The sequence below is a fragment of the Acinonyx jubatus genome, chromosome B2 (assembly GCF_027475565.1).
Source record: "Acinonyx jubatus isolate Ajub_Pintada_27869175 chromosome B2, VMU_Ajub_asm_v1.0, whole genome shotgun sequence".
NCBI classification, from domain to species: domain Eukaryota; kingdom Metazoa; phylum Chordata; class Mammalia; order Carnivora; family Felidae; genus Acinonyx; species Acinonyx jubatus.
Genome location: NC_069385.1, coordinates 45,648,497 through 45,672,584, shown reverse-complemented (window position 1 = coordinate 45,672,584; position 24,088 = coordinate 45,648,497). Strand labels below are relative to the sequence as shown.

The 24,088-nt window shown below is 37.2% G+C and overlaps 1 protein-coding gene across 6 annotated transcripts in view; it reads right to left on the bottom strand.

Annotated features, from left to right (window-relative positions):
- Nucleotides 1-24,088, bottom strand: part of ROS1 (ROS proto-oncogene 1, receptor tyrosine kinase) — a 124,316-nt gene that overhangs the window by 28,438 nt on the left and 71,790 nt on the right. For 5 of the 6 annotated variants that reach the window (XM_053222337.1, XM_027057018.2, XM_027057020.2 and 2 more), the window contains exons 27-38: nt 21,636-21,812; nt 19,795-19,997; nt 17,952-18,096; nt 16,950-17,182; nt 16,686-16,862; nt 12,959-13,127; nt 12,107-12,224; nt 8,780-8,970; nt 6,902-6,985; nt 3,792-3,927; nt 2,364-2,526; nt 643-707 (exon numbers count right to left, since the gene is read on the bottom strand). In XM_053222337.1, the coding sequence (XP_053078312.1) occupies nt 643-707; nt 2,364-2,526; nt 3,792-3,927; nt 6,902-6,985; nt 8,780-8,970; nt 12,107-12,224; nt 12,959-13,127; nt 16,686-16,862; nt 16,950-17,182; nt 17,952-18,096; nt 19,795-19,997; nt 21,636-21,812 (1,861 nt within the window). Of the gene's footprint in view, nt 1-642; nt 708-2,363; nt 2,527-2,564; nt 3,563-3,791; nt 3,928-6,901; nt 6,986-8,779; nt 8,971-12,106; nt 12,225-12,958; nt 13,128-16,685; nt 16,863-16,949; nt 17,183-17,951; nt 18,097-19,794; nt 19,998-21,635; nt 21,813-24,088 lie in introns of those variants that run through there. The other variant, XM_053222338.1, reaches the window with a different exon arrangement.

Genomic DNA, 24,088 nt, shown 5'->3' with positions numbered 1-24,088 from the left:
ATCCTTCTTCAAAAGATATTTGAAAATATTACCTTTTGGGTCATCACAGGTATGGAATGTTATTCTCTTCCTTTTGGAGAAGCAAGTCAGACATGCAGGTTGGCTTCAACCAACTTTCTCAATGCGTTAAAGCCAGTAAGCCCTGACCTGCTGATTAGAACCCACAGCATGGATCCCATAGACCACTGCCTCAGGCCATCCCTTTAAGATGCCTCTGAGCAGTTTTCATGACCAGCAACTGACTCTACCCTTGAAGACAAGTTTGCCAAGACAGAGGATATTTTCCCTGACATCGTTGTACTTAGAGCTCTCCCTTCCTCCGTCTACTTGACCCATTATCACACGGTTCAAAGAACATAAGCATGCTTAAAGCTAAACAGCTTCAGAAGTCACTTGAACAACACACTTCTTATCGAAGGTAAAAGAAGAGAAGACCTTTTGCCTGAGGACTGCCTTTTGAAAGACTGGCTTCTGTATAATACTCATCACTACAGACTATTTATTTATGTTTAAACTTGAGCCATGTTTATTTTGGGCATGATCTGTTACGTCAGGTCATTTTGAATGTTAAAAATTTACCAATTGGATATAAAAGCTTGCCACTCATACCAAGGAAAAATTAATCCAGAGCTTCCCCGATACCTCATCAGATGTGCCTCTTTCAGGAATTCAATCTTCTCCTGGTCTGTGGAGCCCTTCTTCAAAGTCTATGCAACATAAAAAGAAGCCAGGAATCAGTATAGCAGACATTTCTGTGCTCAGTGGGTTAATGGAGACCATCTTTGTTTTGTTTTGTAATATTCACCCTGACAGCTGGAAATAGATCATGGGTAATACGTGCGCATGTGCTCCGTAAACTTAAAGTTAGCCGGTGTTATACCCAGTGTTCACGTGAGAAAACCTGACAGATAAATGATTGAGTATCACTTAAACAAATTCTCTCCAAAATGTAGACATTTTTACAAATTTGGTATGTAGGTCAGTTTCTTGCTTTTCAAAGTTTTCTACTCAATATCTGTTTCCCCCTGCATCCTTGTTAACAATACCCAATTTGTTTCTTAGAGGCATGATGCCCAGTCCCAAACAATTGGTCTAAGCTAATCATGAAAATTGTGTTTTGTGATTCTCCGGCCTTCCTTGCAAATAGGGGCAGTCATCTGACTCAATTCCGGTCAATGAGGTATAAGGGGAAAACTGCTAAAAGGGGAAAGAAGCTTGTGGAAAACTTTCACTTTTTGAACATATACGTCTAACGTCATCCTTACCCTTTCCCTTAACCTGAATGAAGATGTGATGCCTGATCTTTGGCAGCCATCTTGGGACCATGAGGCAACACACATGTACAAAGTCAAGAGAATTTCAGATTTACTGGTTCTGACCTAACACAGTACTGCACAAAGCCAGCAGTCCTCTCATTAGGTGAGAAAAATAAACACTTGTCTACACCAGTTGAGGCTACAGTAATTTAAGTCCTTTTAGATGATATCATTTGGAAGTGGAGAAGATTTTGCTAACTTTTCTAGTTGTATAGCCCACCCTCAAAGCAACAAATTCCTAAAAAGCAGTGATTAGGATATTGCTCAGTTCCATAAAGGATTCATCATCCCTCAATCAAAAGGTTTTACACAAATATGAGAATGTACCCAGTGCTTCCTTAAAACTACATTAAATACACCATGATGAATAACCGTATAGTACAGTGGTCAGCAAACTATAGCTTACAGAATGATTCCAGCCTGTCACCTATTTTTGTACAGCTTGAGATCTGAAAATAATTGTTAACTTTTAATTTTGGATTTTCCCAGCTTTACTCAGGTATATTTGACATGTTACTTCTTCAAATGTTTGGGGGAAAAGTAAAAAAAAAAAAAAAAAGAATATTTCTTAACACATGAAAATTATATGAAATTCAAATTTCAATACTCATAAGCAAAATTTTACCAGAACACAATCACACTCATTAGTTTACGTATTGACTGGAGCTGCTTTTGCACCACGATGGTGGAGTTGCATAGGTAAAACTGACACCAAATGGTTAACAAGCCATCGTTGTTTACTATCTGCCATAGAACCTAAGACACTGAGAAGGTGCTTTTACAACCCCCACTCTCTTATAAGTATATTTGCAGGGGAAAACTGCCTGCTGAGTCTTAGCAAATTAGTAACTTTAGAGGTAAGTGAATTACAGGGCTTATGTAAGAAATGGAAGAAAAATTATAATTTCTGGAGTCAGGCGTGGACTTCCACCTCCTACCTGTTCTCTTTCCAATTAAGATCACTCATGTTTTATTATAGTTTCGTCCATGTAAATTCATGTAGATATGTTGGGCCAGCATGTCAAGGAATTAAAAGATCCACGTTACCTTCACTGCTACTTTGGTTTCTCCACTTCCAGCCCCTAAGATGTCTACTGCTGTCCCTTCATACACTTCTCCAAAGGCCCCGCTTCCCAACAGGAGACGCAGAGTCAGTTTTTCCCGAGGGAAGGCAGGAAGACTTTCAATCTCCTCTTGGGTTGGAAGAGTACTGGAAAACAATATTTTTGGTTTCCCAAAATACATCTGGTTTACAAGTTGGTGTTGGTGTCAGTGTTTGAGAAATAAAGAGTATGAGAAAGAGAAAGAGAAATCTCATGACTTTGCAACATTGTTCTATGTAATATAGCGATGTGGAATTTTGTGTTTCTATTCCTTCCCTATTCCACCAACCAGAATATTCCTTCCCTATTCCAAAACACAGACAGAGCATGCCACTTCACTTCTAGGCACCGTTATCTTGATAGAAACATGCATATGCGTGCATTGCCTCAAGAGTTTTAACTGTAGTTTGTTTTGTTAAAGTTATGAGTTATTAATTTCTTTGGGTTATCAATTCATGTAAAAAGCTATTGCAAATTAGTAATAAATATATCTGGGTTTATGAGCCTAAAAACTTTCATGTTAACTATTTCACACACCTGATCTCTTATGTAGAACAACATTTAGCATGACCACAAAAATCAACTCTTTCTCCATAAGGTTAACTTTTAGAAGCCAACTCTCACCTGGAATGTTATGAGGGGGAAAAATTGTCTGAATTTAAAATGCTTTGAGTTTTTGAAACAGAATCTTGAATATAGATTTGCGGAGTATCTTCTCAAGGAAAAGTCACCTCTGAATCACTAATTTAGATCGCCTCTGGGTCTACTTTTAAACTTCCATCTTTATGTCTTGGAATTATAAATTTCAAGGCCTATGACTATATAATTCTTTTAGCATAGGCCATAATATAGTGTCTTCTATAAACCGCAATATAGTGTCTTGGATAAAAAGACATTTAAATATTTTCTTTAACTAATGACAGCAACATAAGTTCAAATTCAACGATCTTAAAGAGCTTTTGTAGGCAATCACCATACAACGTTTGAAAACAGATTAAGATTGACTTAACGGCACAGGCATGGGACCCTTGGAGTTCCTCTCTTCTAGGTGCCTCCAGTTGAACCAAGCGTGTTACCATCTGTTCTCTTCAATACAGTATTTATTTCCTTGTTTCATTTATTTTTTAACTATGTGATAAAACACTAGAAAACAATGACATTTTGATGATCTTCTTTACACTAGCATAACCACATAATTTGCCATCCATCTCAGGTCACATTTGAAAATGGAAGGGGTTGTTATTAATAATTATGCCAGAGTAATGAGCATTACTCTGGACAGGACCAGGACAATCCTGGGATCCATGAGCACTCTCTTTATAGTTGCCCACTGTTCTCTAGGTGCCCCATAATGATGGCCCCGGTTACATACTGTATCGCATAGCAGGCATTAGCCAGTCCTACTCCAGCGGCCAGCCCTCGAAGTTCAGCCAACTCTTTGTCTTCGTGTATGAGACCCGTCAGCCCTTCCGTGGGAGTTTTTTGCTTCTTTAACTTTCTATGCCAGACTATAAAATAAAAAAGGACATAATTTACAAAATGAAACATTGCTTTATTTCTGAAGAAATGTTAACAATACATTTGAAACGTTTAGATGTAAGAACACCATTGATAGGATAACAGAATTTGATTGAAAAATTTGTCCAGAGCAGAAAAACAAATTAAATCTAGGTAGAAAGACATATAAAAACACATAAATTATACCACGTCCCTTCTTACCTTGTGTCGCAAACCAAAGCTTAATTTTCTTATTGCTGTTATAAACAAGTTGAAGTCTCTTAATATCAGAACTTATTTCTCAAAATCACCCCTAAACTAGAGTCAAAATAAGGCAAAACTAATTTGCATTATAATTATTAGTGAAACAAATTTATATCTGAGTCCAGATATGTCCAGGTTATACTCTTAGAGTAGATCTGAGGAACACTTTCAATATAATGGCATGTTTTTTTTTTTCAGAGTACAAGAGTTTACACCATTGTTGTTCATATACACCTACTCAAATATACAGGAAAAACTATTGCAATAAAACTCATCAAATATAAATTATCTTCCCTAAGCTGTGAAATCATGAATGATTTATATTGTCTTCTTCATACAATGAGCACATATTATTTTCATAATCATAAAGATAAGTGATTTTTGGAAGATTAAAATACAATTATAAGGTCAACCATCTATACTAGAACATTGGCTCAAAAGTTGAAAACAGCAAAGATGTTTTGTAAGATGATCGTTAAAGTCTGAATTTCATTCCAGAATAGCTTCTGTTTCCAACAGGTTAGAGTTTCGTTCAAGCGAAATTCCATCTGAGGGACCACATGGGGGAAAGATCTTAAGTACCTTTGCCAATGCAATTTTTCAAACCTGAAAAGCTCTCACTCCCCCCCCTTCATTTTTAAAGGCACAGCTCAGGCCCCCATCCTCATCCTCAGCGATGCCTTCTAAGACCTCTGCAACTCTGCTGATCTCTCATTTACGAATTTACAAGACCACTTGTAGCTCTCAGTTAGCACTTCTATGTCAGTGTCCAGTGCATTTCCTGTACTATTGCCTTTTATATCTCACTCTTTATAGTTTCACACAGGTTATGTCTCATTAAACGGCAAGCTGCCATGATAAGCAATTGCATTTTACAACTTATTTCCCTCTGCTCCCAACATGAGGCTAATGTTGCATGTTAGATATGACCACTCACCAAAGCGAAGGCTGTCGATGTTTATTTTTAAATACTTGCTTCAATTTTATATTTGTAAGTACGATTGCTGAGAGCCCTCCGCCCAACACAGATTTTTAAACAATTGCCACTTCTCATTATTTTAATAACTCAATCTTTTCTCATGCACTCACACACTCAGACTAGTCAAACCACATGCACTGCTGCTATAAGCAAAGAACCAAATTAGCTTAACTGTACTACAAAATTCGTAAGTTCCAAATAGAATAGAGACCTTTAAATCCTGAGAAAGTCAGATATCCATGGGATGTCTCGAAAGCACAATATAGGTTGTCTGAAATTATCTCATGCTCACCCACTAGAGTTATGGGTTTAAACAGTGGTGATGTACAGTAGGCAAGCAAAGGTCAGATGGAAGATTCTTCCTGTAATACTCCTTCCCCGTAGGAAAGCAGACAAGCAGTCAAGCCTATATGCCAACTGCCAAATATACTACAGCCGTACGTGTAATTCTGGAGGGGCCGGCTTAGTGGCACTAGCATCAGCTGTGCAATACTTAGACTCCCTGGAACCACAGGTTAAGATCCTGGCAGGGTCAGCTGAAATTTTTAGCTTTCCAAGTGAGCTAAAGGAGTTCCGTATATTATCTGGGTGGAATCTGTGAAAAGAAATCTCAATTCAAGTTTCAGTGTGCTCTCTGATAGCTTACCACTCCAATCAGTTTGGGGAAAGAATAAAGATTCAGACCAGTTAGTAAAATCCTGGCTTTCTTTATCCTGAGCGCTAAGTTTAGCTTTACGTTGGTAACTTTTCCTTAAACTTTCCCTTCTTTCCCTTATGCAGGAAAAAAAAACAAAAAAAAAACAAGCCAAAGTTTCCTAAATATGTACTTGAGTATTCTTTTCTGGTAAGTATTGTGTCTTTCTTATAATGCTTCAGCATGTCAGGGACTCATAATATTAGTAAGTGATAATAGGATGATATCTTGTAATCCAAACCAGGATATTTGGGGCACTGAAAGAAAGTCCTATTAATGTTTATGCTGAAACAAAAGGAATGATCCAGGATATATGATCACCAAGATAACCCTATAGGCCCAATATTTGACCCCAATATTTCTGGAGTTGTCACTATATTTTCTCATCATTAAACCAAATCTTAAAAAAAAAATTTAGGACTAGCACATTAGTATAAAAATGAGTAGAGAGAAACAGCTACCTTTCTATCCACCTAACAAATTCTTCTGCTTTCCTGGTCATTTATAAATGAGCAGGGATTTGAAATAAGCAAGTTAGACATCTGAAAGCCAGAGTGGACCCTACAAGTCAGAGATGGGTTGTCTGCAAAGGAAGAGCTATTCCTTCCAAACCAGTCTGTCCGCACAGAGACCCAAACTATCCCAGCAAGGACTGTCACTGGTCTCTATTAATCCTACACTTTTTTTTTTTTTGCATCCAGAGTTATTTTTCTTTTACTTATTTAAAACTATAAGCCACAAAGCACTTGGCATGTAGCCAATCCAAAATACTGTTTTAAAGAAAGCTAAAAGTTGGTGCCCTTATAATCAGTTTTATCTAAAGTACACCATGAGGTATAAGCGCAGATATATTTTTCATAAAATAGTTACTCCAAGAGCAAAAAAACAATTCACAGAAGTTAGTAGTTATGAAAATCTAGCCAAAAGTAACTGTGAAATTTGTGAATTTATTTCATGTGGGAAATACACTAAGTGCTAAATCAACTAAATATGATCAAGTAAATAGTTTACTACTTATATTTTTAAATCAATTTATTATTATACTTACCAAAAATCAATGAGATTATAACAACCAGAAATATTCCAATTATAATAATAAGTATAAAGCTTCTTTCTGATATCCAAAAGCCATCTAATAAAATAAATGAAAAAAAAAGTAACTTTGCAGAATAAAGCTAGGTAGTTTCAGATATGCCTGAACCAGCTCCTACTAGATTTTTGCAAGCCACTTGTTAAACCACTGGTAGTTTGAAATCACCCACAGAAAAAGTGCTTAATACCACAGGAAATTAAAATCAAGGTTTTGGTTTTGTTTTGTTTTCCAAAGATCTGGTTTACCAATACACCATTGTTATGTGCCCACCCAATCTACTTAAAAATAGCGGAGGAAAGACCTATAATCTTTTTAATGAATTTGGAACAAAGAAATCTCAATCTTCATATAGTATATAATCAGAATCATTGTTTCTTCTACACCGTCTTGCATTACATTCAATTCTATAGGTGTTAAACTGAGGAATAGAACCATGGAAACATGGTACCTTCTCTTGGTAGTTTCAGTTGAGGAGAGGTGAGACAGGTAGGGCAGAGCTTGGCAAACCATAGCCTGTGTCAAGTCTGGCCATAGTCTGATTTGCACTACCCATTAGCTAAGAATTATTTTTACATTTTTAAAGCATTATTTGAAGAAGGAGGAGAAGGAGAAGGAGAAGGAAGGGGAGGAGTAGAAGGAAAAAGGGAAAAAAGAGGGGGATGGAGAGGAAAAGAATGGGAAGAAGAAGAAACAGCAGCCACAGACATCAGATGTAGCCTGCAAAATGTAAAATATCAACTATTTTGTTTGTTTTTTTTTTTCAGAAAAAAAATTGCTGAGGTTTTATCCAGGTAACGAATTATAATGCAAATAAGAATGATGCAAACATTATATAGAATAATACAGGCTGTGTGTATGTGAAATGCAATAATTCATCTTGCCTAAAGATCATCAGTTAAGCAACAGCTCTGGGTTCATTTAATTTAGGCCTTGAAGGATGAGAAGGATGAGAAGAATTTCAATTGACAGAAAGTAAGGGAGAGGAAAATCCAGCTAAGGGGTGAATGGTAGGTGGTGGGAACCCACATTCTAGGCTGAGGGAAACAAAAGGTTAAAGACCTAGTGTCATAAAAAGGTTTTTACCAGTATGGCTACAACATAGGGGCAAATATTGAGAACAATGAACATGGAAGGCCTTAAATGTCACACACACAAGTTTCCACTTGACTCTGAAGGCAGTGAACGGAGAGTCGTTTTAGGGATTTCAGAGATGGGTTAAGTGATCCAGCTTGTGCTTCAGCTAGATTAACCATCAGCAGTGTGATTAAGCCTAGAGCACAGACAAGAAATGATAAATTAGGAAAGCCAAAGTGGAAATAAGAAGATGACCCCCCATTAAACAGAAATCAAGATGGTAAATAAATAGAACTTGGTGAAAGAGTAGCGGGAAAATTAAATATGGTATTGAGATTTCTAGGCTCTGTGATCAGACAGATGATATAGCACCACCTACAATGGGATACACAATGGAAGATGAAGATATTGAGGAAGAGTCAAAGCATAGTTTTAGGCCTGTTGTGTAGCAGGTGAAAATATCAGGAAAAGGAACACAAGGCTGGATCCAGACCAGACTGTGGACAGCCTAGGAAGCCTATCCAGGAACACAGACTTGATGTGCTGGGCATTAAGAAGTAGCTGATTATTACTGAAGAGAAACATGACACGAGGACACTGATGTTTTAGGAAGATCACATCACATGAAATGAATAGTTCCATAGTCTAGATGATAAATTATACAGTCATCCAACTCATTTCTGTTGTTAAGAATTCACTTATCTTTCTCTCTGAACCTTTATGTAATCAGTTAGAGCATAGACAGACATCGTAACATACCTCCAACTAATATAATATTCTCACTGATTCCACTATAGTCACCAAATCCCAGATTATTTGCAGCTACCACTCTGAACTGAAATGTTCCTTTCAGGTTTTTGGACTTCCATGTGCAAATACTACCGCAGGATCCATTATATGCCATCCTCCACATTAAATTCTGGTTCTGTGAATCATTTGAAGTACCCTTTCTACAAAAAAAAAAAAAAAAAGAGCAAAATGGTCAATATAGAAAATATAACAGACAATATATGTGTTGTTTCTAGATGCTACTGTACCATTTCAGCAACAGAAATCAAGAGCATCTCCTACTGCACACTTTACCTTTGATCTCATTCCTCCCACACAGCATAATCCTGTAAGACATCCTGGCAATGCATGGAGCCAACAAACTCAGCCCATTGGGAAAATAACAAATAGTGAATGGCCAGGAGAGAGCTGACGAGGTTTTTCCTACTATTAGAATGTATAAACTTTCTTCAGAATTCCAAACACATCAGACAGTTGTTCCATAATTTCTAACCTGGAATTTTTTATACTTTCCTAATTCTCAGTCTCTTATGCCATGTGTAGTTTATGTATACCATAGCTCTGCATAAAATGAAATACAGGACATAAAATTGATAAGGAAGATGTAATAGTTTGAATACCAAAATTATCATTATACCTGAGATTCCAAGGTTTATTTCTTCCATTTTTATTGGCATCTACTCCACCTCAAGTCAACCCACATTATTCTTTATATGAAACATGGAAAGAGCACAAGAGTGGGGCTCAAAAGATATAAATGGAATGGCTTTTAACAGAATCATAGACTGAGGACAAGCTCCAGGCCTTCCAATTATGTCCTGACAATGAAGAACTTTTCAAGTCTGGGACTTTTCAGACAACAACAGTTTTAGGACTTGGTACCAACCCACAGTAAGCTTAGGGATAGCTAGTTCTGCTTCTACAAACTGAGTGGACATCCTGGAAGGGATGGGAAGGCTCAGCCCTTGAAGGACAGGGAAAAGACAAGAACTTCAGGAGGATCAGGGCAGCAGAGTTGTTCACAACTGTTGCCAGGAGCTAAGTGTCCTAGGGACCATCCTGCATAAGACTCTTTATACAATGTCTTTGTACATTTTGTGAAGTCTTGTGTTAGGCACTGGCAATTTCATTGTTCAATTCCAACAACTCTGATTCAAAGGAAAGAAACACTTAAAAATTCATAAAATGGCTCTTCACAGTTATTGGCCATTGAGGAAGACAAGAAAGAATTCTGATATTGGTTGAGAATCTTCTATTTATAACACACCATACTGATGCTTTTTATTTCATTTCCTGTTGTTGAGTTTTCACAACAACCTAAAGAGGTAAATATCATCATCCCATTTTACAGTTGAGAAAACTTAAATTCAAAAAAAAGAGTAAAGTAAGTATTTAAACACGGTACGGGGTTGAGTAGTATCCCCCAAAACTTACACCTACCCAGACTTTGTGAATGTGACCTTGTTTGAAAATAAGGTCTTTTAGATGTAAGCAAGTTAAGATGAGGTCATACTGGATTAGGGTAGGCTTAAATCCAATGACTAGTGCCTTCTTTTAATTTTTTTAAGTTCATTTTTTTACTTTGAGAGAGAGAGAGAGAGAGAGAGAGAGAGTGCAGGGGGGTGGTGCAGGGAGAGAGAGGGAGAGAGAGAGAATCCCAAGCAGGCTCTACCCTGTCAGCCCAGATCCCAGTGTGGGGCTTGACCCAAGAACCATAAAATCATGACCTGAACCGAAGTCAGATGCTTAACCGTCTGAGCCACCTAGATGCCCCATTGACCAGTGCCTTCTTAAGAAGAGAGGAATATAGGCACAGATATACACAGAGAACACCATGTGATGACAGAGCCAGAGTTGGAAGTGATACATCTGCAAGCCAAGGAATACCAAGGATTGCTGGGAAGTCTGGATCACCAGAGGCTAAGAAGCAGCAAGGAAGGATTCTTCCCTAGAAACTTCAGAAAGTGCATGGTCCTACTGATACCTTGATTTCCGACTTCAAGTCCCCAAAACTGTGAAAGAATAAATGCTGTTTCAAGCCACCCAGTGGTGGTACTTTCTCATGGCAATGTTAGGACACTAATACAGTGTATTCGGCTTCCACATTCACACACTATCACTATGACTGTACCACCAGCAAGTACCTAGTGTATACTAGTATCCTGACTGAAGAAGTGACTTTGAGATACAGCAATTCATTCTATTATTATCCCATTATCCCTGTCATGAGAGTAGAGGCTTGGGGCAAGAAAATGCAAAGAATGTATGGAGTTCTGCTCTTAAGGAGTCACTGAAGGGAACACACTAAATGGGTCCTAGCAAGACAGTGGTATGGGCTGGCTGGCGAATGTAATTAGAGTCCCAGACCACCAACACAGTTCTGCAGACCAGAATGCATTGGACTCTGCATGAAAAACAGTAACAGAATTTACAAGAAGGTTTCAGGTAGAAATATGGCCAGTGTAATCCTCTGCCATGAGCAGGAAAATTTTTTAAGGTTATGGGAATGCCAGATCAAGATGGAGCAAAAATAGATCTAAAGCTCAAATTGCCAGGACTATAATTATGGAAGTGACTTTTGTCCTTGGAACTTCTTAAAAGATAGCTTCATAGATCCATGAGAGGAGTGTCTGTGGAATTTGGAATTCTCCCCTCAAGCTGGCATGAAATCAGTTCATCTGAGCCAGTTACCATTATACAGAGCTCCCCATACTGGCCAGCTCTGAGGTTGTACATGTTCACTAGCTGCCTGGTTTTCATTGAAGGCACGCTTTCAGACCCTCGGGCACACAGTGCAAGTTATACTCTTCACAAAGGATAAAGAATCCAGTGTAACCTATATAGTTCAGACCATTTCTGTGCTTGACCTGTTTTCACATTCTGAAATATACCTGGTTCACTGCCAGTTCTCACCAGACGTTATTCATCTTGCTAAAACAAATTATCATCAGAAATTTGCATGCATACCATCGTCTAACATCAAATATCAGCCCTGTTTCTTGGACAGAATAGAAATTAAATAAATATTAGCTGCACGTGCCAATGACTGGATTATTTCCATAACGTTTTGACAAGTAGTTGCAGATTTCTGAGAAGGATGACGTGATCTCCTTCTGATCGGAGTGCCAAGGCTGACCACTAGGCATTGGGCAGAGAGCACAATGGTGCACTGAAGATCCTTAAGCTAAAGATCCTTCATATTTATTTATAAATATTGCTAATTTTTATCTAATAATACCTTACAATTAACCACTTAGCTCTTTGTAGTTTACAAAGCACTTTTGCAAACAGACATACCTGACCTCAAGGACATAGTACATAAGCCGGCTTCCATTATCTTCAGCTTTTTCCCACTGTATTGAATCTTTACTCCCTTCTAATAATTTTGGAATGCCTGGTTTACTTGGGACTCCAGCTTTGGAAACATAAGAAAGTACTGATTGGTATGTCGGAAGTAGAAAATATTCTGCATAACATCTTTCCACAGAATATATTTACTGAGAGGAAAGTCAAATACATTAATGAAATATTCAGAAATATTCTCATATGAGTGCATATTTTTAAATGAGTATCTGAAGTTTTTATTAGTGATGGATTAGATGGACCAGTGATAGGAATAACAGTATTATGTTAGCTCACCACAAAATGAGTGATGTGAATAAAGAAAACTGTAAATTTTGGAGCATTTTCCCCTTGATTCTTACAGGGATCAACTTGGAGTTACGGTATACCTTTTAAAACACTCATTAGCATTCTTTTTAGATTTTTAAATTTTTAGCATCTAGAATACAGTAGTCAGTAAGTTAATATTTGTTGAACACTCAACCACACCATTTAACTTTTGTTCTCAATGCAAAATGTCACAGATAGACAAGAAAGTAGAGAATACTGGAAGGTGGAATCATCTTGCTCAGTTCAGGATTCTGCAAAACCTGGTATTATCTCAGTATTATCTCATTAGTGCCTGTAAAGACTCCGGATTCTTTTCAACTCTTACCTCAAACTCTAGAAATAATTTACTCCTCTTCAAAAAGAAAAGAAAAGAAAAACGTTAACCTCTGGCATTAGTGAAATAAGGGATAAGAAACTCATTGAGAAACTTACAGGGCTTTTTGAGTATTGAGGATTATTGAGGCTATCAGTACTCACCTTTTGTCTTAAAGCTTTCTGGGAGTGAGGTGCTATTTTCTCCTGTCCTATAAACCACCACTACACGGATGTTATAGGACATATAAGGTTGTAGATCTGTGATGCTACAGACATAAGTAGGGCCTTGGATGCATGAAGTGTTCACACGGTAAAACTCATTATACTTCCACTGGAAAAAAGAAGTCTCAATTAATATTTTTGGTGCTTTAAGAAAACCTTCTTAAGCATAGAAATTCACAAGTCTATGGCAAGCAATTAAAAATTTAAATAAAATTTATTTTCAATTAAAATAAGTGCTCCTTTATGAATGTTTGATCCCAAACATTATCTCCACCACTGACCGCCATTTTAAGTTTGTGACAAGCTATAACTGACTTGAATAACACTTCTTAGGATGAGTTCAAGGTGGGACAGGCACCTCTTATTACATAGATGTCCTTAGGGAAGATCTGGACCTTGGCTTTTTGTTATCCCTCCTTGGAGACACCTACATTAAATTAGGATGGCTGAGAATGCAAATCCATAGCTGAGGGACCATGCTGGATCAAAATAATGACATTTTCAATTCCATGGAATTGTTAATTTCAAAATTATAATGTTTTTACACATTTTGATTCTATCAACAGGTCTACAGTGACTTATAAATTAAAACATGTAGTTTTTCCCTTCAAACTCTTTTCAGTCTAACCAGCGTTCCTTATTTTTTATACATATGAAGCCTAGTTCCCTAAAAGAGGGAAATTTTTGTCTATCATCACTCAGTCACTGAGTAGAAATGTTAGAAGTTAAACATAGGAAATCTTACTTTAATTCCAATGTAGATACTGGGTCTCTAATTATAGCTATCTTACACTTTCTTTGTGCATGGCTTTTGAAAAATTTGTGTATTTGGACCCTTCATGTGTTATTTGAAAATGGTGATTTTTTTTTCAATGTACAAATAGGGAAAGACAGAGGATGTGGCATTTTGTCAAGGGTTCTTAGTGTATTTTCTCCAGTAGAGTTTCCTAAGAAGGTCAGTTTCCATAAATAAACCTTACTTTACATCTCGTTTTTCATTTAGCACTCACAAGGTCACATCATTTCATTGGATGGACACTTTATATTAGTTTTCTATTCAACTAGGAATGATTCCTACAGCACCTTCAAGAAGTAGACCACCTTGTTACAAAAAAAAAAAAAAAAAGAGGAAAATGGGAATGGAAGGAATGAAAAAAAATTAAAAAACAAAAATGCTGATGTCCAGGCCATTGCCTGCTAAACTCATAAATGTATCAATCCTACTAAAACATACAGGCTAAAGAAACAGATGCATTGGATCCCTAATATCTACTCTGAACTGAGGGAAAGAAAGAGGGACAGACAGACAGACAAATATTGATTTCTACCTCAAAAATTTTAGCCCTTTGTGATCCTGCCTCCTTAATAATCTGCTGTATAAACTACCTTAAGTGAATAGATGGCCCAACATTCCATACCCTCCAGAAATTATCAAAGCTCCTTGGAAGGTCAGATGTTTGACCAAGGGTTCTGCTGGAAAACAGTAGACTATTGGCCTTACCACAGCAATGAATGTTCTGGGCAGACCACCAACTTGGGGAGGTGCCACAGCTACCCCAGTAAATCACAGTGGAGTCAAGACCTTCCACTTGTTAGAGGCCAACAAGTGCAGGAGTGAAAGCTACCACAGAGAGATTTGAAAATTATTTGGATGGGGGGTGAGAAGGAAATGGTACAGCCTATCATGTCTCAGAGACCAGAACTTCAGAAATGTAGGAATTTTCCTGGACAATTGAGAAAAACTCAATTTTAATGTACAACCAGGAAAATAATTTACCAAAATGAAACTACTTGTTTCTTCTCCTTAATCTCAAATTAAATATGTTCTTCTTCCATACACTGTTGTGATTTAAAAAAAAAATCTATGGAACTTAAGACCTAGATAGAAATTTAGCTTTGTGCCTTAATTCCTTCATTTTCCACATAAGGAAAATTTGACAGAAAAGATGAAAATTGGAAATTTATCTTTTTCTCCTCCTTCCTAAAAAAAAAAAAATTCTTAATTAAAAAGACACATATTCACCCTTATCAGTCCCCTCTTAGAGTTCCAGTATGGAGTTATACCATCATTCCCAGGTATCCTATCTTTATGAGATAGGTTCAAGTTGCTCTAAAGATATAGAACTTTCTGACTGGAGGTACTCATCAACCCTCTCGGAACACAGCCTCCTACTGTGCTCATCAGTTAGTACTTGTAGATGGTCACATGTGATGATTACTGTATCCCACATTTTCAGCTTCATGATGTTCTAAGTGGTATATCTAGAACATGTTTTCAGCAAGTGTAGGGGAAGTTTTGAAACAAACAAAAAAAACTTTGTGTGAAAGTCACAAGGACTGAACCAGGCAGTCCCAGAACTCTGTCCTTCTCCCAAACTTTGAGGAGTGGGGTAGGTGTCTTAGTGACTCACATTCCTTCCATGGATAGCACCCAAGTAGGACTGCTGTAGGATGAGTCAACCCCTGGGGCTCTTCCCTGCCTGGCTGGTGATATCTGACTCACTATGGCACCTGTCTGGATCTCCGACTTCTCATCAGTAACAGGAGGGGCTTAGAGTCACCAGCTATAAGGTCCTTCCCCATCACATTTCTTTGATGTCAGAAGTAAACTTCACATCCCCCACTTTGCCTTTAAACTGAACTGCACTGAGCTTCCTTAAATAGATGTCTAATAAAAGGTGATCCTCCAATTTCTCCAATTTAACTGCATTTTTATAAGATGACACTTTTTTAAATAGGCAGCAAATCATCACAAGCACGCTCGATGAAAAAAGTCCAATAAACTACAGCTTTTGGTTTTATGAACTCGACATTCACTATTGTTTCATAGTTTTCATGGATTTTATCTTAAAAATGTAAGATCATAGAAAAAAATCTTACATAGTAAAATTTAAAAACATCCTGGGAAGCAACTCCATTTTTGAAAAAAAAGCGAGGCCATGACTATACTGATTTGTTTTTGTTATAACTGAACAAAAGATTCCTAACCAAACTTTACGAATGTAGACACACAAAATAAATAATACTGAAAATGAAATGTAGCAATTCTAAAAAATAATCCATTTTAAGTGTATCAATACAAAAATCAACCTAGACTTTCCTCAGCAGTGAATTAATTAGATTAATTGATATTTGAAATCAGTGGATATTTTTATATTAGTTAAAGCATGGAGAATTTTGGATGAAGAACAGTTTAAAGTTTATAAGCCAAGATCCAACTGGTTCAGAATAAAATGGTCTTATATTTCTCTCCTGTTGCTATACAGCCTTTAAACGGTTGAAAGAACATTTCTAGACAAGGATTTGGGTTTTGTTTGCTTGTCCATTCCTTTTCTTTTTCTTCATTGGAAATACCAAATTGCTGGACACTAGACAGCCATGCTGATAACATCTAAACTAAGTAAAATATTATGAAAACCAGTAAACCGTAGCTTATAACCCTTTCCACGGAGACTTTTAAGAGCAACCAATGTCTCTAGGAATTCTTTCCATCAGAAATGAGTCTAGATAGATTCTGTAAATGGCAAGCCAGCCTAAATCAATGAATGTTGTCAAATATATTGTTGGTTTATACAAGAGAATACTCTAGAGATATGAAAAAAGGTCTTCTAATTTATCCCATAGCACAAAACATAGATTTGCATTAAAAGAGTATGGTGAGATCTACCTTCTGGAGTTCAAACCAAAATCTGATGAGGTTAACATTAGATGGAGCCTTCCATTCTAATTGCAAACTAGTGTTCTCTGGAACCAAGGCACAGGGTTTCTCTGGTGTGTCAAACATTTTGACAGTGACAGGATGACTCTCGGCACACCACATTTCCTCAGCATGGCAGGCCAGAACCTTTTTGTAAAAAAGAACAATTGCTTAACCTTTTCGGAACCTTGCACTTGAGCATGGCAATAAAAGTGCCCCATACACTTACTATACCTTTAACACATATGGTTTTCCACCAGATAGTCTAGTAACAAGGAGAGAGAGTTTTCCATTTGGATATTCACTTTGTCTTAGAGGAGTCTCTGGAATTAGGGCCAGATGTGAGATTTCCAGCTGATAGCGAACTGACTCCATAGGTCCATTTGGCTTGTGAGATTCTTCCCAGGATACAAGTAGGCGGGTGTCTGACTGCACAGTTGTGTTAATGAGCCTAACTGCTTCTGGCACTGAAATAAATAGCAATGCATGGTAAGGGATATTGCATCAGCACTGAAAGATGGAAGAAGGAATGGGGTTCTGGCTGAGGAATAATCATATCATGTGAGCAGAACGAATGGCCAATATTCTAAAGGAAAGCCAACCTCTTATAAAATGGTAAGTTAACAGGCTGCCTGAAAGGCTCTTGCTTATTTTTGCCTCATGACTAAAGCATTCTCTGACTCCAGCTCAATGATATGGCCAATGATGATGAACAAACCAATTCAGATTAGTTTTGGGAATGTCATCAGAGACCTCTGAAAGAAATGGTGTGACCTCAAAATAATCACCACCTCTCAGAAAACCTTTTTAGATCTAGATTCATTTTCTTTCAGGCAATGATGCTATTTACTTTAAATCTCAAGTGTCCTGAGTAAAATTCACACAGAGAAAAGGCTTAATTCTGCATCACCACAGGATGAGACCTGTGAATATGTGGGGAGAGGGTGACACTATGTGGTGAGACTGGAAAATGTGTTTCTTGGTCAAACAGTATTGATTCTGATGTTTCACCTTCTAGTTGTGTTTCATTCTGATGGAGTATTATTCATCTTCTGTTGTTAGAGCAAAAATCAGGTTATCAGCGTATTGTCAATAATACATTTTCTTATTAAGTTTAAAAAGCTCACATAATAGAGATTACTTAGCACCCAAATTTTAAAAACCACAAATATAGATGTATATGTCATGTATATCACAAAATGCCTGTCTAGAAACCCACCCAAGCCCATAACTCACCTCCACTTTTAGTTTTTCCCCAAATCTCCTTTCCCAGAGGTAACTGTCCCACAGCATCTGAATAATAATTCTTTACAGCTGTCTGTATCACATATGTTGAAAATGGTTGTAAACCTTGAATAAAGGCTATCCTCTCCTGAAATTCCTGTAATTAATTTTTAAAACTCAATATCAGATTCTTATTTTTTCATACAAATGAGGAGAAATTAACCAAAGGGATACAATAATTAAAAGATCTTTTAAGTTAATTTATTTTTTGATATTGGATCAAGAGAATGATAATGTTCACTGCCCTAATCTGCCCAGACCTGAGTTGCTTACTATCTCCAAGAATCAATACCAAATGATCGGTCAATTTTCAATGACATGCTCATTTCACATAGGAAGCTAAGTTCTCAGAAGAAGATACTAATTCACTAGCTTTGCATACAAAGGTCAGCAAGATGGTATGGTAAAGATGTGACACAGGGGTGCCTGGATGTCCAACTTTGGCTCAGGTCATGATCTCATGGTTCGGTCCGTGAGTGCAAGCCCAGTGTTGGGCTCTGTCCTGACAGCTCGTAGCCTGTTTTATCTATGCTTTATCTAATGCTTCGGATTCTGTGTCTCCTTCTCTCTCTCTCTGCCCCACCCTGCTCATGCTCTGTCTCACTTTTCTCAAAAATAAATAACCATTAAAAAAAATTTTAAATAGATTTGACACATAAGTGAATATGATAAAATATTAAGCTGAATTACTTAATCATTATTAAAGGTAAAGTTTAATAAAATAAAAACACTGTCCTTAGACCAACAGTTCTCAATTTTGGTTGTATTTTGGAATCAACTGGAAAGTTTTAAGAAAACACTTGTGCCTGGGTCCCACCCCCAGAGATTCTGATTGCATTGGTCTGAGGTGAAGTGTAGGCCCAGAGGTTTTTAAAACTCCAATGTGCAGTCAGGTTTGAGACCCATTGCCTTTGACCCATATTAATCAACGTGTAGGATAGACTGGCTGTGGTAACAGAAACATCCAGTGCCACCAGCCTAATCTTGGTCAGCCAAATGATCCAATCTGTCTCTGAAACATTGAAATGTGTAAAGAGAGGTTAAAATAGACAAAGGAAATAACAAGAATCATGTGTCCTTTCTGGTGAAGTATATAGTGTTTAACTTCCAACAGATGATGATGGTCAATTTCACCTTTTGATGTGGTTGAATAGCAAGCACAGAGCAAAATATTGAATACATATGACTCCATCACAAGGACAACTGAAACATCAGTGCCAACAATGGAGTGAATTAGTGCCAACTAATTCATCCACTCAAGAAATAACTAGTGAAAGCCTCTACAAAGCCAACTACTATGCTAGGTGCTAAGAATACAATGATGAAAAAAACCCTGACATACTCCCTACATAACAGCATACAGGAAATGAGAGACAAAAATAGAACATACCATTTTTATATTAAATAGATGCTATGGAGGAGGGTTATACAGTAATGTTCTTTCTGTCTAATCATTTCTTACCCTTCAATCTGCAATCTGCCGCATAGGCCATAAAAACAGATCTCTATCACCTTCTGGGGATAATTAGGGAAGACAACAAACCAGTTCTCCCAGGACACTCAGGAAACTGTCACTATGGCAATCCACCACTGGTCATAGTTAATAAATATATTTCCTTGAAGCTTAACTCCCAGACAAGACTAGAACACAACTTGCTTTGATGGATCAGCCGTAAAAGTTTGCACAGCAGCGTGCTTCAGGATATAATATAGAAAACAGTTTACTGTGAGCGAGAATTTTATATCAGAAACAGGTATCTTGGGAAAAGACAAAGACCACCAGCTCCAATCTTACCAGCATTTTATATTTCAGCCCAGAGCTATTTTTCCTGCCGTTAACTTCTTGGTAATAAACCAGGTATGTTGGAGTAGGGCAAGTGATGCTGTGCCACGTGAGATTTGCCCTGGTGGGCGGTAATCGGATTGTGAGGCTGCTGTTAGTGGTGTTAAGTATAGTTGGCTCTGCGACATCTGAAGCTAGACACAGTAATGCTTTATCTAAAATAATAAGAAAAGATTCAAAATATACACATATATCATACATACATATATGAAAGAGGAACAGCAGATTTATTTAACATCAAGGGTAATAACACGTTTTTATACTTGGCTGACAAGGTGTGATATATTGAAGTATTGGAAATGTTATTCAGGAAAGAAAGACGGGTGTTTTTCCCACACATTTTGAAGTTATTAAATGCCTCAGAAAAAAGGGAGCAAGGTAACGGATCATGGATTAAAATTTCCAGCAGGGGGAGCTAAAGTACACTGAATAAGGTACACAGATCACAGCAAAATCAAGCTGAGCCTTTTTTTACTTTGAAGACAGTAGTGACAGCACATTAGTCATATTGGGAAGGGGGCACCTGGGTGGCTCAGTCTGTTAAGCCTCCGACTTCAGCTCAGGTCATGACCTCGCAGTTCATGGGTTCCAGTTCTGCCGTCAGGCTCTGTGCTGACAGCTCAGAGCCTGGACTCTTCTTCGGATTCTGTGTCTCCCTCTCTCTCTGCCCCACCCCCACTTATGCTCTGTCTCTCTTTCTCAAAAATAAATAAATGTTAAAAAAAATTGTTTAAATATTAACCATATTTTTTAAATTAATTCCAGTTAAAAAAAACTCATGCTAGCTTTAGAACTTTTATTTTTAAGGATGTGCGGGTATATGTGTGCGTTCCAATTTCAAACAGACTTTTAATGGACTTACCAAATCTCCTAAATTTCTCAAAATGAAAAGTGAACACTTTACCAAAATAGGCACCTGGCTTATTTATAAATTCTTCCATTTTTTTCCTATTTTATAACTGAATACATTTAAGCAGAGAGAGTTTGTTCAATTCTTTCTGCCCCTCTCTAGGGGGTAATTATGCTTAATTTAAAATGATATTGCCACCCTAATGGCAGATAGCTTGAGAAAAAACTAAAAACCTCTTTAGGTTTGAAGGCCACCCTCAGTGTATGTAATGTTTTTAATTTTGGTCGGTTGGCTTTTAGAGTTCAAACTTTTTTATTAGTATTATGACTCTCAGAAAATATATAGCTAGTTCCGCCATAGTGCCATCCACGCATTCCTAAAAGTCATTGCATTATACAAAATTGTACAATAAAATCCACAGGGTTTCTGAGGGAGATAGAGTTAGAAGCACAACACTAAAAAACTTAATGAGTGACACATTTAAAAAAAGGGAGGAACTTAGCAAAAATGATAGCACACATATACACATGATGAACAGTTGACATACATAATACCACAACAAATAAAGCACTTTACCTTGAAAAAGACCTGAAATTTTATGCAGTGCTTTTTGACACAACGGGATTTCTAAAAATATTGCCAGAGGAGAAAAAAAGACAGAAAAGAAATTATGAGAATGCAAAGAGAAAAGGAGACAGACAGAATGACAGACAAGGGTTTCCCATGTCTAAAACTCTCTAGGACGACTCAAGTCATGTATACACACGGAGATCAATTGTGACCCAGGGCAAACAGCAATCACAGCGTGCACCCATCCTGGCAGTTTGGATCAACACTGAGCACACAACGAAGGGCTTGAGGGGGCAGCCTGGAGGAGATATTCTGAGACTTTTCTGCCCCCCCAGACGGGAGAACGTGCTGATGAACAGTGTGATTTTATTACCTGGAAAAGGCTGCAGAACTGAACTGTAAGCCAAGATATGCTTACTCCCTTGGGCCTTCACCTGGGAGAGGATGGCCCCATTGCTTTTCTTTGCTTGATAAATCTGTGTGCTGTCCTTTGCTGAGGAGATCCAGTAGAGAAATTCCCCATCCACAGTTAAACTTTCAAGCATTTCTCCTGCTCATGAAAAACATAAAATAAAGAACAGAAAAAACAAAATACGTAACTCACGTTTTCTACTCAAAACAATATGTGAAATCCTTTTTCTGTATTGTAATTGCTAATTTTTAATCTTTCTATCATTTCAATAAGAAAAAAAAATACCACCTTTGTTTTATGTCATTAGGCCAAGGATTTTACAGATGTTTTCTCATTTTAGTTCCATACCAAGCCAATAAGGTAAACACTATTATAATTGGCCTCATTTTCTAGAAGTGTAAACTGAGGCTTTAAGGAGTTAAATAATCTCCTCAAAGGCCACAAAGTTAGTAAAGACCAGAGCCAAGATTTTCAACTTAACCTGTGTGACTCCACATCAAACAATACCTATTGGAAGGGAGGTGTTGGACGACAGGCCCAGGGCTCAGTGTCTTGCTCAATATTTTTTATCAGTAATTTGGAATAAACACAGAGTAAGTACACTTACCAATTTTGTAGATAATACCTGATTCTTACTGACACTAGTATGTTCAATTACTGGCTTAAATTTTGAAAATATCTCTACACAATCAGGAAATGGATTGAAATGTAATAGGAATAAATGTGACACCCGAAATTCAAGTTTAAGATCAATTCTAAAAATACAAATGAAAGGAATCTGGCTTAATAATAGTTAACATGAAAAAAACTATGGGTTTTTCAAACGGCAGGCAGCCAAAAGACCTGATGCCACCTTCAGCTTCAATAAAAGAAGACAGAGGAAGTCAGAGACCCCCTGCACTAACCAGAACACATCGACAGTACAGGGGGTCATTATGGGGGTGACACTTAAGAGGATATTAAGCAGCTGGAGTGAAACAACAGGAGGGTTACTAGGGCAAAGAAAGATCTAGAAGCCACATCATGTGAGGAGTAGTTACAAATATATGAATTTTTCCTCCAAAGGAAAATGAGCTATGACAGAAGTCACTATATACTTGAATGGCTATCATGTAGAAAGTGATTGATTTATTCTGTATAAAATTAGAGGTCAGAACTCAGATCAATGAATGGGAGAAATGGGGAGAAAATTTTGGCTAAATCTAAGGAAAAAATCTAATATTTAGAATTATTCAAAAAATAAAAAATTTCCTTATAAAGACATATTTTTTTATAAACGGGTATTATTCAAGCAAGGGTGTTTTTGTAGAGGGGATTTCTTCCAATATCATTCCAGCTAAAACATCTCTAAAGTCATTCAAATTTTCTAATTTTAGGGTTATAAATTTCAATTATGGATTCCTGAAAGACTAACCAATTCTATATCTATAAGATAATGGCCTACTAGATAATTCTTGTGTATCAGATGGTAAAGAAAATTTATTCTGACACTTGTTTAAATGGTAAGAAAGACTTTAGTTAAGACTGTTGCAATATTGCAAAGGGAGAGAGAGATGTGCTCAACTTCACATACAGCAAAGAAAGCTGGGGATTCAAAGCCAACAAGCAAAATTATGGGGTCAGTGGATAGAAAATTACTAAGAGAAGACATCGAGGGTAGGGAGATTCTTGCTAATCTTCCTATGATTTTTGCTAAAGGCAACCCAAGAAATCAAGTGTGGGAGATGAAGGACTTTATCAGATACCAAGGGTGGAGGGGTTATCCCTAAACTGATTTAGCAAGATTCTTGCTAAAACTAGACTCAACAATGACAGACAAGGAAGACTCAGGTCAAGGCCCAGTTGAGAAAAGGGGAACATTTGATCAAGGAACATTTGTCACAGATTCAACAGAAACAAGTAATTCTCCTAATACAAAAAGTTCAAAATACATCTCTACTCTTAAGCCCATTGAAAGTATATTAAAAAAGGCTCTGGGTAACATGTCAACAAAACCATGTGTGCAGTTATAACACACACACACACACACACACACACACATACACACACACACACATGCACACACATACATTTGTAATTTCAAAACTTTACTATAAAGACCAGCAATGTCCAAAAACACTCTGATGATGGCAATATTTTATGTCTACACTGACCAATACAGTAACCATTAGCCACTTGTGGCTTGAGTATTTAAAATGTGGCTAACATGACTGCGAAATTAAACTTTTAATTTTGTTTAATCTTAATTAACTTGAACTTAAATCACATGTGACTAGTTGCTACTACCTTGAACAGTGAAGAGTAGACTCTTAACAATGTATGGAGGTATTTAGAGTGCATTTTTTTTTCTGCTGCAATTACTCCTAATTAGGAGACCTCCAAATCACTTCAGACATTTAAGTATTTCCTCCACA